Consider the following 13,205-nt stretch of genomic DNA (forward strand, 5'->3'; position numbering starts at 1 on the left):
GAGGGGCGGTGTATCCCTCAGCTAACACTAATTGCATAAGATAGGGTAAAACTGGCTACCAAATTGGGAGAAAAATGGAAAAATCTAAAATAACTTTATTTAAAAAAAATACCCAAAACAACACCGTTCCTTCGCTTGTGTGAAATCAGATTGTGTTTTCAAAGTCAAGAAGATAGGAAGCATCTGAGATTTACATGATTGTTCCAGCTGATGGAAACAATTACATTTGTTCTCCTGAATTTATCTGTGTATTAAATGAGATTCAAATATACTTAATGTGGTCTTCCCAGGGGCGGCACGGATGGTGCAGTGGGTAGCACTGCCGCCTCACAGCAAGGAGGTCCTGGGTTCGAATCCCCGTCGGCCGGGGCCTTTCTGTGCGGAGTTTGCATGTTCTCCCCGTGTCTGCGTGGGTTTCCTCCGGGTACTCCGGTTTCCTCCCACAGTCCAAAGACATGCACGTTAGGCTGATTGGAGAGTCTAAATTGCCCGTAGGTATGACTGTGTGAGTGAATGGTGTGTGTGCCCTGCGATAGACTGGCGACCTGTCCAGGGTGTATTCCTGCCTTTCGCCCAATGTATGCTGGGATAGGCTCCAGCCCCCTGCGACCCTGTTCAGGATAAGCGGGTTAAGATAATGGATGGATGGATGGATGGATGGTCTTCCCAGGAACATTAAAATAGTTGTTTCTTGGAAACCTTGTGACAGGTAAACAGTGGGGATGGTGTAAGCATAATGGGCTTAGGCTAATAATAGAGAGGGAGAATTAGAAAGACAAAATAACCTATGCAGTTGAGTTAATTTTATATTTTTTTACATTACTATGCATATCCTTTGATGTTAGTTTGTACAGTGAGGTCCAGAATTTATAAAAACGACAAAAAAGGCTGCATTAATAATAATCTACGTCAAAGATAGTCAAATCACAGTTCTCGAGATCTGAGAACTGCTGGTTTTCCACCTTTCCTTTACCTAGGAATCAGGTGTGAAGTCTGGCCAATCAGTAGCATAATTTATTTTTTAATTACCATTGAGAATAGAAAACCAGGGACAGATTTGGAAGGTGCAGAATTGATGATGGCTGATCTATATGTTGCAGTATGTTCAAACATATGGGAAAAACTATATACTTTTATTTCAATAAATGTATTTTCATGTTTCAATGTTTTTCCCACGGCTCGCTTATGTGTCAGAAAGATACTAATTCAGTGCATGCAGGGACTCACTCACTCACTCACTCAGGAGTACTATATCATAATTCAATCATTAAATTAAATACATTGCTTAAAGGAACCACAGCTAATAGCAATGGAGGAATTGTGTGTATATTTGCATATTGCATCAAGGCATTATAATCCACGAATCACTGATCAGGATTCCTTTTTTTTAATATTCCCGCCACCACCCCCCCTTGGGAGGTCAACTTTATTTTTAATAATACAAAAACAAACATATATACAGGGAGAGAGAGACCGAAGTAAGAAAACAGTATGAAACCTTTGAGGGGAGGGTAAAACAAAACAGACAGAGTCACTAAAAATAACAATAAATGGAAAAAAAAGAAATAAAGAATAATAATAAAAAGAATTATAAAGTGTGGAAAGAGTGACTTGTGTATACATATGAACACGCAGACCAACGGGCAGATAGACAGGAAGATGAACAGACAAACAGACAGGTGGACAAGTGGGTGGTTGTTGATTGGAGCCTTGAATGGATAGTATGGAAAAAGGGAGGGAAGAGGAGAAAAAGTAATAAAAATAACGATTGGGAAAAAATAAAATAAAATAAAAATGGATGGGTTGGATTAGGATATGGCATTGCATGGATAGTGTTTCTAGAGTATGTGAGTATATGTTGGTTAGGTTGGGTGTTGGGGGGTTAGTCCACAGGCAAATTGAATGATTTTATGAAAGGACCCCAAATGTTTGCCATGTGTTAGCTTTGGCGCTGGTGTGAAATTAGTTCCATGGATATGTGTTCTTTGAGTAGATTAGACCAATGTGTTGTTTATTTTGTGTCTTCTTTTCCAGTTTAAGAGGATGGTTTTCTTGGCGATAGCTAGGGCAATGAGTACAGGTTTGGTATTTTGATTTGGTGGGTTGATTGTTGAGAGGTCTCCTAGCAGACAAAGGGATGGACAGAGTGGAATGCTACAGCTCATAATGAGAGATATTTGGTCTGTGACTTGTTTCCAGAAATGGTGAGTTGGTGGGCAGAGCCAGGTCGAGTGGAAGTAATTATCTGGGGTATTCAAAGAGCAGTGAGTGCAAGTGTCTGAGTCCACAAATCCCATTTTAAACATATTTTGGTGAGTGATACGAGTTCTGTGAATTACCTTGTATTGTATTAGTTGCAGGTTAGTATTGGTGGTCATCGTGAAGGTGTTCCTACAGATTTGAGTCCAGAAGTCTGAATTGTAGCTGATTTATAAGTCTTTTTCCCAGGCTTGGATGGGGAGGGATATTGTTAGGTCTGTGGTTGATATTAGTTTGTATAAATTGGAGATTATTTTTTTGGTGTTGATTATTTTATTGATTTCATCCATTAGCGGAGGTGGTTGTAAGTAGTTGTTCATTATTTTAATTTTATATTTTAAAACAGATTTTAATTGAAAGTACTGGCGGTATTGCTCTTTCCCAATATTATACTTATGGACCAAATCCTGATCAGGATTCCAATGGCTATCCTGTGGTGTGAAAAACACCTTCCTGAATAAATGGTGGGAGCCTACAGAGTGCACAACTTTGTTTTCTCCAATTAGTCTGCAACTCGCAGAATATACAGTTTTTTCAGATGGGCCTTCTGGCAAGAGAGATGTGAGAAACCACAGAAATGTTTCGGGGACAGTATTTATTTCAGGTAGAAGCATGGATTTTTACATACATTGCATGCAAAATCTGTCCTATTTTCAGCTTTGGAATGTTTACTAAAGGCATTTTAACGAAGGGAGGCACAGATGTTAAAAGGAACTGGAGTCAAGGTGGTTCCGATTTCACCTTCCAGGTTTAGCTCTACACCCTGGACAGGGGAGAAGCTGAATTTTTGGAAGATGATGACGAAGAAGAGAAAAAGCTCCATCTTAGCCAGCTGCTCCCCCAGGCACACTCTCTTACCTGATGAGAAGCACCATGTTAATTAACAAACGACTACTTGTCCTGCCTGCAATTCAGTGCATACAATTGTATTCCTGTTACCTGCTGAGAAGGGCATGAATGCATCCTGTCTCACAAACTTGCCATCAGAATCCAGGAAGTGTCCGGGGTTGAAAGTATGTGGTGTCTCCCACACGGTCTTGTCAAACATCACTGAGGTCAAGTTCGCCAATACCGACGTGCCCTAAACACCGAAAATACCGAGACTGCAGTTTCTAAAAAAACTTTGGATTTTTAGAATTGGCAAGCTGTATGCAAAGAAGTGTAAAATATTCATTTAGTTTAGTTTTCTTCACGTTATAAGGGCGTTTGTGCTTAGACAATGGACATTATTCTGTTTGTAGTTTCATAGATGTTACACTGTACACATTCCTCTGTAAATGAAGCAGATGGCAGCAGACATTATATTAAGGTATTTGACCAAATTATTTGGCTAGCAGTTACAAGAAATGTCCTCATTCAAGGGCTTGTACTTTGTGGGCCATTTATATTTTTGTGAAATTAATAGAATTGTTAAAAAAGAATAATTGTGACAAAGGAAGATTTATACCCCTACATTTCAAACATATAAAGTACCTGTTGAGCTTCTTACCTTTGGAAGAAAGTATCCTCCTAGTGTTGTGTCTTTGCTGGCCATTCTGAAGGGATTGAGGGGCACAATGTTGCCCATCCTCTGTATCTCATGTATCACAGCATCAGTGTAGGGCATGTTGGCTCTGTCTGCCATGGAGGGTAAGCGTGACTGCCCAATTACTCTGTCAATCTCCGCTTGGACCTTCTCTGTAGTGGGATAAGTCCAAAATGAATGACCACTTAAAGTAATAAAATTATTCATAAAGTTTTAGCCACAGGCTAAACTATAACTAATTGTGTGTTAAAGTAATAGTAATAAGCAGGTACAGTACAGTACAAGTTGGAACAGTAATTTTAGTTTCATTGTTTATTTTTGTTATTACATATCGACAAATTCTTCCTCCTCCTCCTCTATTTGATCTATTTTCCCTTCCATGATTGTGTGGGATTCACTTGCCTTGAAATGTTCATTGAGGATTCATTAGACCTTTGAATTTTTCGTCGAATTAAATATATATTTTTATCAAATAATTAATACAATTATAAAATCAAACTGTAAAGTAGGAGGGTTGCTTTAGGAAATCTGTTGGGAACCATGCACCTTGGATGTCAGGGTATTTCATCATGTAGAGCAAGGCCCAACGCAGTGTGGTGGAGGTGGTTTCAGTTCCAGCAAGAAACAGGTCCAAAGCACACATGATCAGGTTAAACTCATCAAAGCCGGCCTCAGGGTCATGCTTATTCTGACAAAAGAAATGTGAATCAGATTTTTCATTTTTAAGATTGCAGGTTATTTTCTGCAGCCCAGTTAAATATGATGTGCGCCTTATTTTAATGTAAGTCTATTGCAGAGAAGAGGATTAAATGGTTAAGGTTAACAATTGACTCAACATGGATTTTGCATCACCAGAAGCTTTTTGGTACTTTTGGATTGACGTTTCCCATGTGCTACAGTATGCTTCTTTCAGAAAAATCAGATGTCTATTATAAATATACACTCACCGAGCACTTTATTAGGAAATACTTATTACTTTATTACACCTACCTATTCATGTGATTGAGTGACTTTGACCATGGAATGATTGTTGGTGGCAGACAAGGTGGTTTGAGTATCTCAGAAACTGCTGATCAGCTGGGATTTACACACACTAGTCTCTAGAGTTTGCAAAGAACGGTGCAAAAAAGTGAGCAGCAGTTCTGCAGACAGAAACACCTTGTTAATGAGAGACGTCAGAGGAGAATAGCCAGACTAGTATAAGCTGACAGGAAGGTGACAGTAATGGAAATAACCACACATTACAACAGTGCTATGCAGAAGAGCATCGCTGAACACACAACGCATAATAACTCTAAGTAGACAGGCTACAGCAGTAGAAGTCTAAAAAGTAAGTCTAATAAATACCTAATAAAGTGCTCACTGAGTGTACAAGCAGCACAAAGGAACATGCCAATGTTCACAATTGTAATCCATGATTGATATGAATATGATCATTAGTGCAACAGGAAAAAAGAAACATTTACACGTTCTATCTCAGCAAGGAAGGAGTCCATATAGTCACGTGGGACACATGGGTCCCAGTCCTCCTTGTGCTTCTCCAGTTCCCCTCTCACAAATGTACAGAGTTCTTTGTAATGTGTGAAGATTTCATTATGTGGTCCTGGAAGAAACTTCATCACAGTGGGAAAAGCTTCATAGAGCTGAATAGGAAAATATGAATTCATAGTGAGGATTTACAGTTTCATAAGGAATGTCGCAGCTATTTACAGTAATCTCAGATATCAATATTGCATCTGAACGGGGCATTCAGTGTAGCTGTTATTGTTATTTTTATGACAAATATCCATATATTAACATTAAAGATACTATTATAAACCTTTCAGTGGAAACCGCTCCTACCTGTGCCCATATGGAACCTTCCAACTTAAGTATTTCTGACAACAGCTTCAGGAGAATTTGAAAATTTTGATCACTATAATCAAACCTGTGTCCAAAAACCATAAAGCAGATGATATTGGAGACTGAATTGTTGAGAAGCAAGTGGGGATCAAAGGGGTTACCTATGAATGAAGAGGAAGATAACTTTAATATTCAGATTTAATATTCAGATGTCATTGACATTTACACTATTGTTCGACATACTAAGCCTTTTAAAATTACAGCCTTGCATGAGATGTTGGCTAAGCATTTGTTTCTTCCATCCAACTTAATACATTTCCATGAAATTTCTAACACTCATTGATTTCTTCTTGAAAATGTAACATTAATCATCCTGTAAATTACTTGATCTGGAGACATGATGAACAGATGAGCATACAGAGTGAGTTTGTAACATATTGAGGGGAATCTGAGCCTTCCAATCCTCTCCCTTGTTTAGTTGATGCTTTACCTTGCTCCCGCTCAATCACTTCTTGGAGGAATTGGGCCTCCTCACAGATGACAGACTCCAAGGATTTCTTTCCCAATCCAAAATTCTTCAAGGTGGTGAGAGCGAATCGCCTCTGTTTCCTCCACTTGTAGCCATTGCTCATGAATATGCCTGGGCGGAATTTACATGTTCATTTTGCTTCTGTTTTCATTCTGATCAATAAGGTTCACTACTGTACTGTAGAGTACAGACAAAAAGCAAAATGTTTTGATGGTTGAGGTTTTGGACATCTTAGAACCTATACTGATGGAAATATAGTTCAGTTCATCAGTTCATTATTTGTACTGTTTATTTTATATAGCTTTTTTGCTCATAATTTTTAGAGGAAAATGAGAGATGTGATTGTAGACAGTGACACTTACCTGTTCCTGAATAGAGTCTGTCAGCCATTGGGCTTGGAGGCCGATCCACAAAGTTCTCTGCTTGAGTAACCAATGCTTCCTTCACCATTCTGTACCCTGTCACAAGTACGGTCTTATCTCTACCCAGGCGGATGCTGAAGATATTCCCGTAAACCTTGGCCAGCTTTGAAAATGAGACGAACAATTCATCACCAGTGGTTTAGCTTTCTACGTGTGGATTTAATTTAAGTTACACCAATTTCAAAGGGGATATTAACAGCTTAGAATGTAAACAGTTATCAGGACTTCTGCTTATGTTGGCAGCTTGCTGCAATTTATTTTCTCTGAACATTCCATGAATTTTCTGCTTTGCATAGTGTGAGAAATTACATTTACAGAACTGAGTCTGATATCTCTACAATAGGAAAGGGAAAGTGAAGCCACTGATATTTACAGTAGTGACCCATCTGATACACTACCAATAGATAATAGTTCACATTGGAACATGAAATATTGGTATGGCAGGTATGTTATGAGTTGGTAGGAAATACCTCATACATAGCACAGACAGTTTAGCAGTTTTTCAGGGTTTCCCATTGTAATAACTACTACCAAGCATAAACTTATCCATGACTAAGATTACCTCATGTAAACAGTAAGATCAGATGCAACGTAACACAATAAAGCTCCCAACTTGGACTGTGTATATACAGTACGTACACCTAGAATATGAATACACTTACACTATGCATAGACACAAGAACACAGAAGCACAAGATCAGCAAAATTCAGTAAAAAGCTACTTTTAAAAGTTGGGACATAAATTAACATATAGAGCTTGCTGAACACATTTCAAAAGGCAAGTCATTCCAAAGTTTAGGTGCCCTGGTGGTGAAAGCCCAGTCTCCTTTTGGTACCAGTCTTGACTTGAACTGAAAGCAGAGCTTTATCTGAAGATTGAAGTTAACACCTCTGCAGGGCCGCCTTGTAATTAATAAAATAAAGTAAAATAAAATCAAATAAAATCCAAGGAGGCATTCCAGTTACGAGCCTAGCAGCTGCATTTTGGACAAATTGCAGAACAGTAATTAACCAGTTAATACTGAGTAAAGGGGAGTAAATCAGTCCAGACAGGATGAAATAAAAGCTTGAATAATGTGTGGTCATCAAATGAGCAAAATGAACCAAAATGAACTTAATTTCAGAGATATTTTTTAACTGACCGAACAGTTCCTTGCACTTGTCTTTTGAAATCCGCCCCCTAACAGGACAAAACAAGGACACAACCCAAACCACATACCTGAAATCAAAACAAAAACCTCACATCAGCAACTGCCCAATGCCAGGCATCCAATCTCCTATCTGCATGATTGATGTTTCTATAGAAATAATTTGATAAAAGCTATTCACCCAGTGAAACTAGGAAAAGCATGCGATGGCTTCCACCTTTGTGCAAGCATCTTTTTAGCTGCCGTGAGGCCAACCAGCCAACCACACGCGATAAATCTAGTTTTGAATTGTCATTCGAAATGAGTACTCTAGGACAGCATGGAATATCTCTGCCAACAATATTGGATAAGTTACGGCCACTTCGTTCCAAAACTAATTTGCAGTGAGGCAATCGCAAAACATATGCATGAAGGTGCCAACAGACCCCTGAGGACACAACTCACAGATTTGAGAATGAGCAAGCTTCATGATGATGTGACGATGTTGATGTCACCACTTGAAGAGTGTTAAAGCGTACTTCAAATAGTGGCGTTTTGTATCATTTCTCATTTCTACCTACCACCCTGTAAACCTTACATTAATGGCATTTGGCATCTTATCCAGAGCGACGTACAACAGAGTGCATACCCATAACCAGGGATAAGTGCACTGAAAGATCCCAGAGGGAAGTACAATTTCAATTGCTACCTGCACAACAAAACCTTAACTGTTGTCTTTACCTGTGTTATTTACTTGTGTCATTAGGATGATACCTTTGCTAGCTTTGTTTTGCTAGGTAAGCAGTTTATTCATACATTTGTATTACTATTAATAAATAAAAACTGATGATCAACGCCCTAGTCCTTATCTTTGTTTTACAGGCAGCAGTTGAAATGGTACTTCCCTCTAAGGACTTTCAGCGCACTTATCCCTGGTTATGTGTATGCACTTTGCACTTTGTTGTGCAGTACTGTGCAAAAGGCAGGTGTGAAAAAATGCTGTAAAATAAGAATGTTTTCAAAAATAGAAATGCTAATAGTTTATTTTTATAAATTAACAAAATGCATGAACAAAAAGTGAATGAACAGAAGAAAAATCTAAATCAAATCAATATTTGGTGCGACCACCCTTTTTTGACTCATCACTCCAGAGAACCTGGACAAGTGTACCTAGAAGAATTGATTCTGGTTTGAAGGCAAAGGGTAGTCACGCCAAATATTGATTTGATTTAGATTTTTCTTCTGTTCACTCACTTTGCATTTTGTTAATTGGTAAAAATAAACTTTTAACATTACTATTTTTGAAAACATTCTTACTTTACAGCATTTTTTCACACCCACCTAAAACTTTTGCACAGGACTGTACGTCTGCCAAATGCCATTAATGTAATGCAACGTAATGTTATGTAACGTATCCCCACTGCAACGTCATTTGTCTTTGTTGTAACACTACACGTTTATCTTGACACTGCCAGATTACGTGCAGTTGTTGGTTTGTTGGTCTTGCTGGTATTTCTATCCGAGGATGTTGCCTTAGTTATATTATTTTCATTCCTACTCCTTTACAAATCCCCAAGAAGATCAAAGGACACTTTAGAATCACGTTTTAGTTTTGTACGTTACCACTGGCAAAATGATTTAATTTCAGTTACAAAGTAGATGACGGTGATCTACAAACGCGAAGTAATATTGATGTGTGAACATTCCATGTAGCGTATATTGTGGATATTGGCAGGGCTGAACGCAAACTGACTAATAGAGACAATGGACCAGACCCATCCGTTGTACAACCAGTTTCGAAAGCTTAAATCAGCTTTGAATCCCGGCTCTAATTATTATCAGGCATGATGAGTAGTTTAACTGAATTTATTCAATGGTAGATTGATATATGACGCATAACATTCTTACAGGTTATTCTTACCTTTGTCAGGTAAATGTGTGGTTGTTTGGCGTCTATATGGAAGACATTTCCCACGACAGGCAAGCTCCACGGTCCAGGAGGGAAGTTGGGGGGGTTTCTGTGTTTCAGAAAGTCTGTAATCAGAAGGAAGGCAATTAGGAAAACTAGAAGCCCTTTGATATCAAGCCCCTCTAGCAAGGAATACAGCAGCATTTTGAACAGAAAGCACCCCAAGCACAGCTGAAAAATATACTGAAGCCCTCTGTGCTGTAAATCTACTCCAATGGAGTTAACCGTGTCTACTTGCCTTTCGGACTTTACTCATTACGCAACCAACCAGAGCACACAATGGAAGTGGAACATCATCTAGTGTAACTTACATGATGTGCTGGTAAACTGTACAAATTGATCAATAAAACCATGCAAAGTGTAATTCTTTCTGTATTGCCATGGAAGGGAAACATCTCTCCATCTGATTTCTTAATTCTGTGACTGTGCTGCACTCTCATGCACTAAAGTTATAGTTAGTGTCACACCTGATTGCAAATACTTTATTGCCTTCTGTTCAGCATCACAAATACCGTTAATGGCTGATCATATCCAATGTTTTTCTATATATATTTGCAGTAAAGCTTGAATTTACAGTGCTAATGACTGTCACAGCGGCACGGATGGTGCAGTGATTAGCACTGCCGCCTCACAGCAAGGAGGTCCTGGGTTCGAATCCCGGTCGAGTTTGCATGTTCTCCCTGTGTTTGTGTGGGTTTCTTCCGGGAACTCCGGTTTCCTCCCACAGTCCAAAGACATGCAGGTTAGGCTGATTGGAGAGTCCAAATTGCCTGTAGGTATGGTCACAAGGTATGGTATGTACTGTCACAAGGTGTGGAATGCTCTTTACCCTGTTGGTTACAGTGCAAAAATATGCTTATGTTGTAATAGATAAGATACAAAAAACAGTTGCAGTTGCACATCGAGGACCGGGGTTTTATTCCTGGTCCTGCCAAAAGTCAAGTTTGGCCGGCTCTTGTGGAGTGGCACAATTGGCTTGCTGCTCCAGAGGGAGGGACTTGGCAGGGTTAGCGGATCACCGCACACAACAGCACCCCGGGCGCCTTGGAAACATGGTCACGAGCATGAGACGAGATGGCTTGAAGAAGGCGTGTTGTTCTCGGATCGCCAGATACCTTCGGGCCGCCGAGGGACGGGGTGTGAGCGGTGTATCCCTCAGCTAACACTAATTGCATGAGATAGGGTAAAACTGGCTACCAAATTGGGAGAAAAATGGAAAAATCTATCCATCCATCCATCCATTATCTGAACCCGCTTATCCTGATCAGGGTCGCAGGGGGGCTGGAGCCTATCCCAGCATACATTGGGCGAAAGGCAGGAATACACCCTGGACAGGTCGCCAGTCCATCGCAGGGCACACACACCATTCACTCACACACTCATACCTACGGGCAATTTAGACTCTCCAATCAGCCTAACGTGCATGTCTTTGGACTGTGGGAGGAAACCGGAGTACCCGGAGGAAACCCACGCAGACACGGGGAGAACATGCAAACTCCGCACAGAGAGGCCCCGGCCGACGGGGATTCGAACCCAGGACCTCCTTGCTGTGAGGCGGCAGTGGCTTGAAGAAGGCGTGTTGTTCTCGGATCGCCAGATACCTTCGGGCCGCCGAGGGGCGGTGTATCCCTCAGCTAACACTAATTGCATAAGATAGGGTAAAACTGGCTACCAAATTGGGAGAAAAATGGAAAAATCTAAAATAACTTTATTTAAAAAAAATACCCAAAACAACACCGTTCCTTCGCTTGTGTGAAATCAGATTGTGTTTTCAAAGTCAAGAAGATAGGAAGCATCTGAGATTTACATGATTGTTCCAGCTGATGGAAACAATTACATTTGTTCTCCTGAATTTATCTGTGTATTAAATGAGATTCAAATATACTTAATGTGGTCTTCCCAGGAACATTAAAATAGTTGTTTCTTGGAAACCTTGTGACAGGTAAACAGTGGGGATGGTGTAAGCATAATGGGCTTAGGCTAATAATAGAGAGGGAGAATTAGAAAGACAAAATAACCTATGCAGTTGAGTTAATTTTATATTTTTTTACATTACTATGCATATCCTTTGATGTTAGTTTGTACAGTGAGCTCCAGAATTTTTAAAAACGACAAAAAAGGCTGCATTAATAATAATCTACGTCAAAGATAGTCAAATCACAGTTCTCGAGATCTGAGAACTGCTGGTTTTCCACCTTTCCTTTACCTAGGAATCAGGTGTGAAGCCTGGCCAATCAGTAGCATAATTTATTTTTTAATTACCATTGAGAATAGAAAACCAGGGACAGATTCGGAAGGTGCAGAATTGATGATGGCTGATCTATATGTTGCAGTATGTTCAAACATATGGGAAAAACTATATACTTTTATTTCAATAAATGTATTTTCATGTTTCAATGTTTTTCCCACGGCTCGCTTATGTGTCAGAAAGATACTAATTCAGTGCATGCAGGGACTCACTCACTCACTCACTCAGGAGTACTATATCATAATTCAATCATTAAATTAAATACATTGCTTAAAGGAACCACAGCTAATAGCAATGGAGGAATTGTGTGTATATTTGCATATTGCATCAAGGCATTATAATCCACGAATCACTGATCAGGATTCCTTTTTTTTAATATTCCCGCCACCACCCCCCCTTGGGAGGTCAACTTTATTTTTAATAATACAAAAACAAACATATATACAGGGAGAGAGAGACCGAAGTAAGAAAACAGTATGAAACCTTTGAGGGGAGGGTAAAACAAAACAGACAGAGTCACTAAAAATAACAATAAATGGAAAAAAAAGAAATAAAGAATAATAATAAAAAGAATTATAAAGTGTGGAAAGAGTGACTTGTGTATACATATGAACACGCAGACCAACGGGCAGATAGACAGGAAGATGAACAGACAAACAGACAGGTGGACAAGTGGGTGGTTGTTGATTGGAGCCTTGAATGGATAGTATGGAAAAAGGGAGGGAAGAGGAGAAAAAGTAATAAAAATAACGATTGGGAAAAAATAAAATAAAATAAAAATGGATGGGTTGGATTAGGATATGGCATTGCATGGATAGTGTTTCTAGAGTATGTGAGTATATGTTGGTTAGGTTGGGTGTTGGGGGGTTAGTCCACAGGCAAATTGAATGATTTTATGAAAGGACCCCAAATGTTTGCCATGTGTTAGCTTTGGCGCTGGTGTGAAATTAGTTCCATGGATATGTGTTCTTTGAGTAGATTAGACCAATGTGTTGTTTATTTTGTGTCTTCTTTTCCAGTTTAAGAGGATGGTTTTCTTGGCGATAGCTAGGGCAATGAGTACAGGTTTGGTATTTTGATTTGGTGGGTTGATTGTTGAGAGGTCTCCTAGCAGACAAAGGGATGGACAGAGTGGAATGCTACAGCTCATAATGAGAGATATTTGGTCTGTGACTTGTTTCCAGAAATGGTGAGTTGGTGGGCAGAGCCAGGTCGAGTGGAAGTAATTATCTGGTGTATTCAAAGAGCAGTAGAGTGCAAGTGTCCGAGTCCACAAATCCCATT

General features: G+C 39.5%; 1 protein-coding gene across 1 annotated transcript; it reads right to left on the bottom strand.

Annotated features, from left to right (window-relative positions):
- Positions 1-2,839: 2,839 nt before the first annotated feature.
- LOC133126488 (cytochrome P450 2J2-like) lies at positions 2,840-9,892 on the bottom strand. The gene is made up of 9 exons (XM_061238764.1): positions 9,626-9,892; positions 6,518-6,680; positions 6,117-6,266; positions 5,627-5,787; positions 5,251-5,427; positions 4,331-4,472; positions 3,749-3,936; positions 3,199-3,340; positions 2,840-3,117 (listed from the first exon to the last, which is right to left on the bottom strand). Exons 1-9 carry the CDS (start codon positions 9,815-9,817, stop codon positions 2,942-2,944), a joined length of 1,491 nt encoding a protein of 496 aa, XP_061094748.1. The 5' UTR covers positions 9,818-9,892; the 3' UTR covers positions 2,840-2,941.
- Between the last annotated feature and the right edge of the window lie 3,313 nt (positions 9,893-13,205).

Source organism: Conger conger, chromosome 4, assembly GCF_963514075.1.
Source record: "Conger conger chromosome 4, fConCon1.1, whole genome shotgun sequence".
NCBI classification, from domain to species: Eukaryota; Metazoa; Chordata; class Actinopteri; order Anguilliformes; family Congridae; genus Conger; species Conger conger.

Excerpts from the sequence above, each read along its gene's own strand:
- LOC133126488 (XM_061238764.1), bottom strand. The coding sequence starts at position 9,817 with ATGCTGCTGTATTCCTTGCTAGAGGGGCTTGATATCAAAGGGCTTCTA. Across the intron at positions 6,267-6,517 it reads CAGACTCTATTCAGGAACAG|GCATATTCATGAGCAATGGC; the intron begins GTAAGTGTCACT and ends AATTCCGCCCAG. Across the intron at positions 3,118-3,198 it reads ATTCATGCCCTTCTCAGCAG|GTAAGAGAGTGTGCCTGGGG; the intron begins GTAACAGGAATA and ends GCTTCTCATCAG.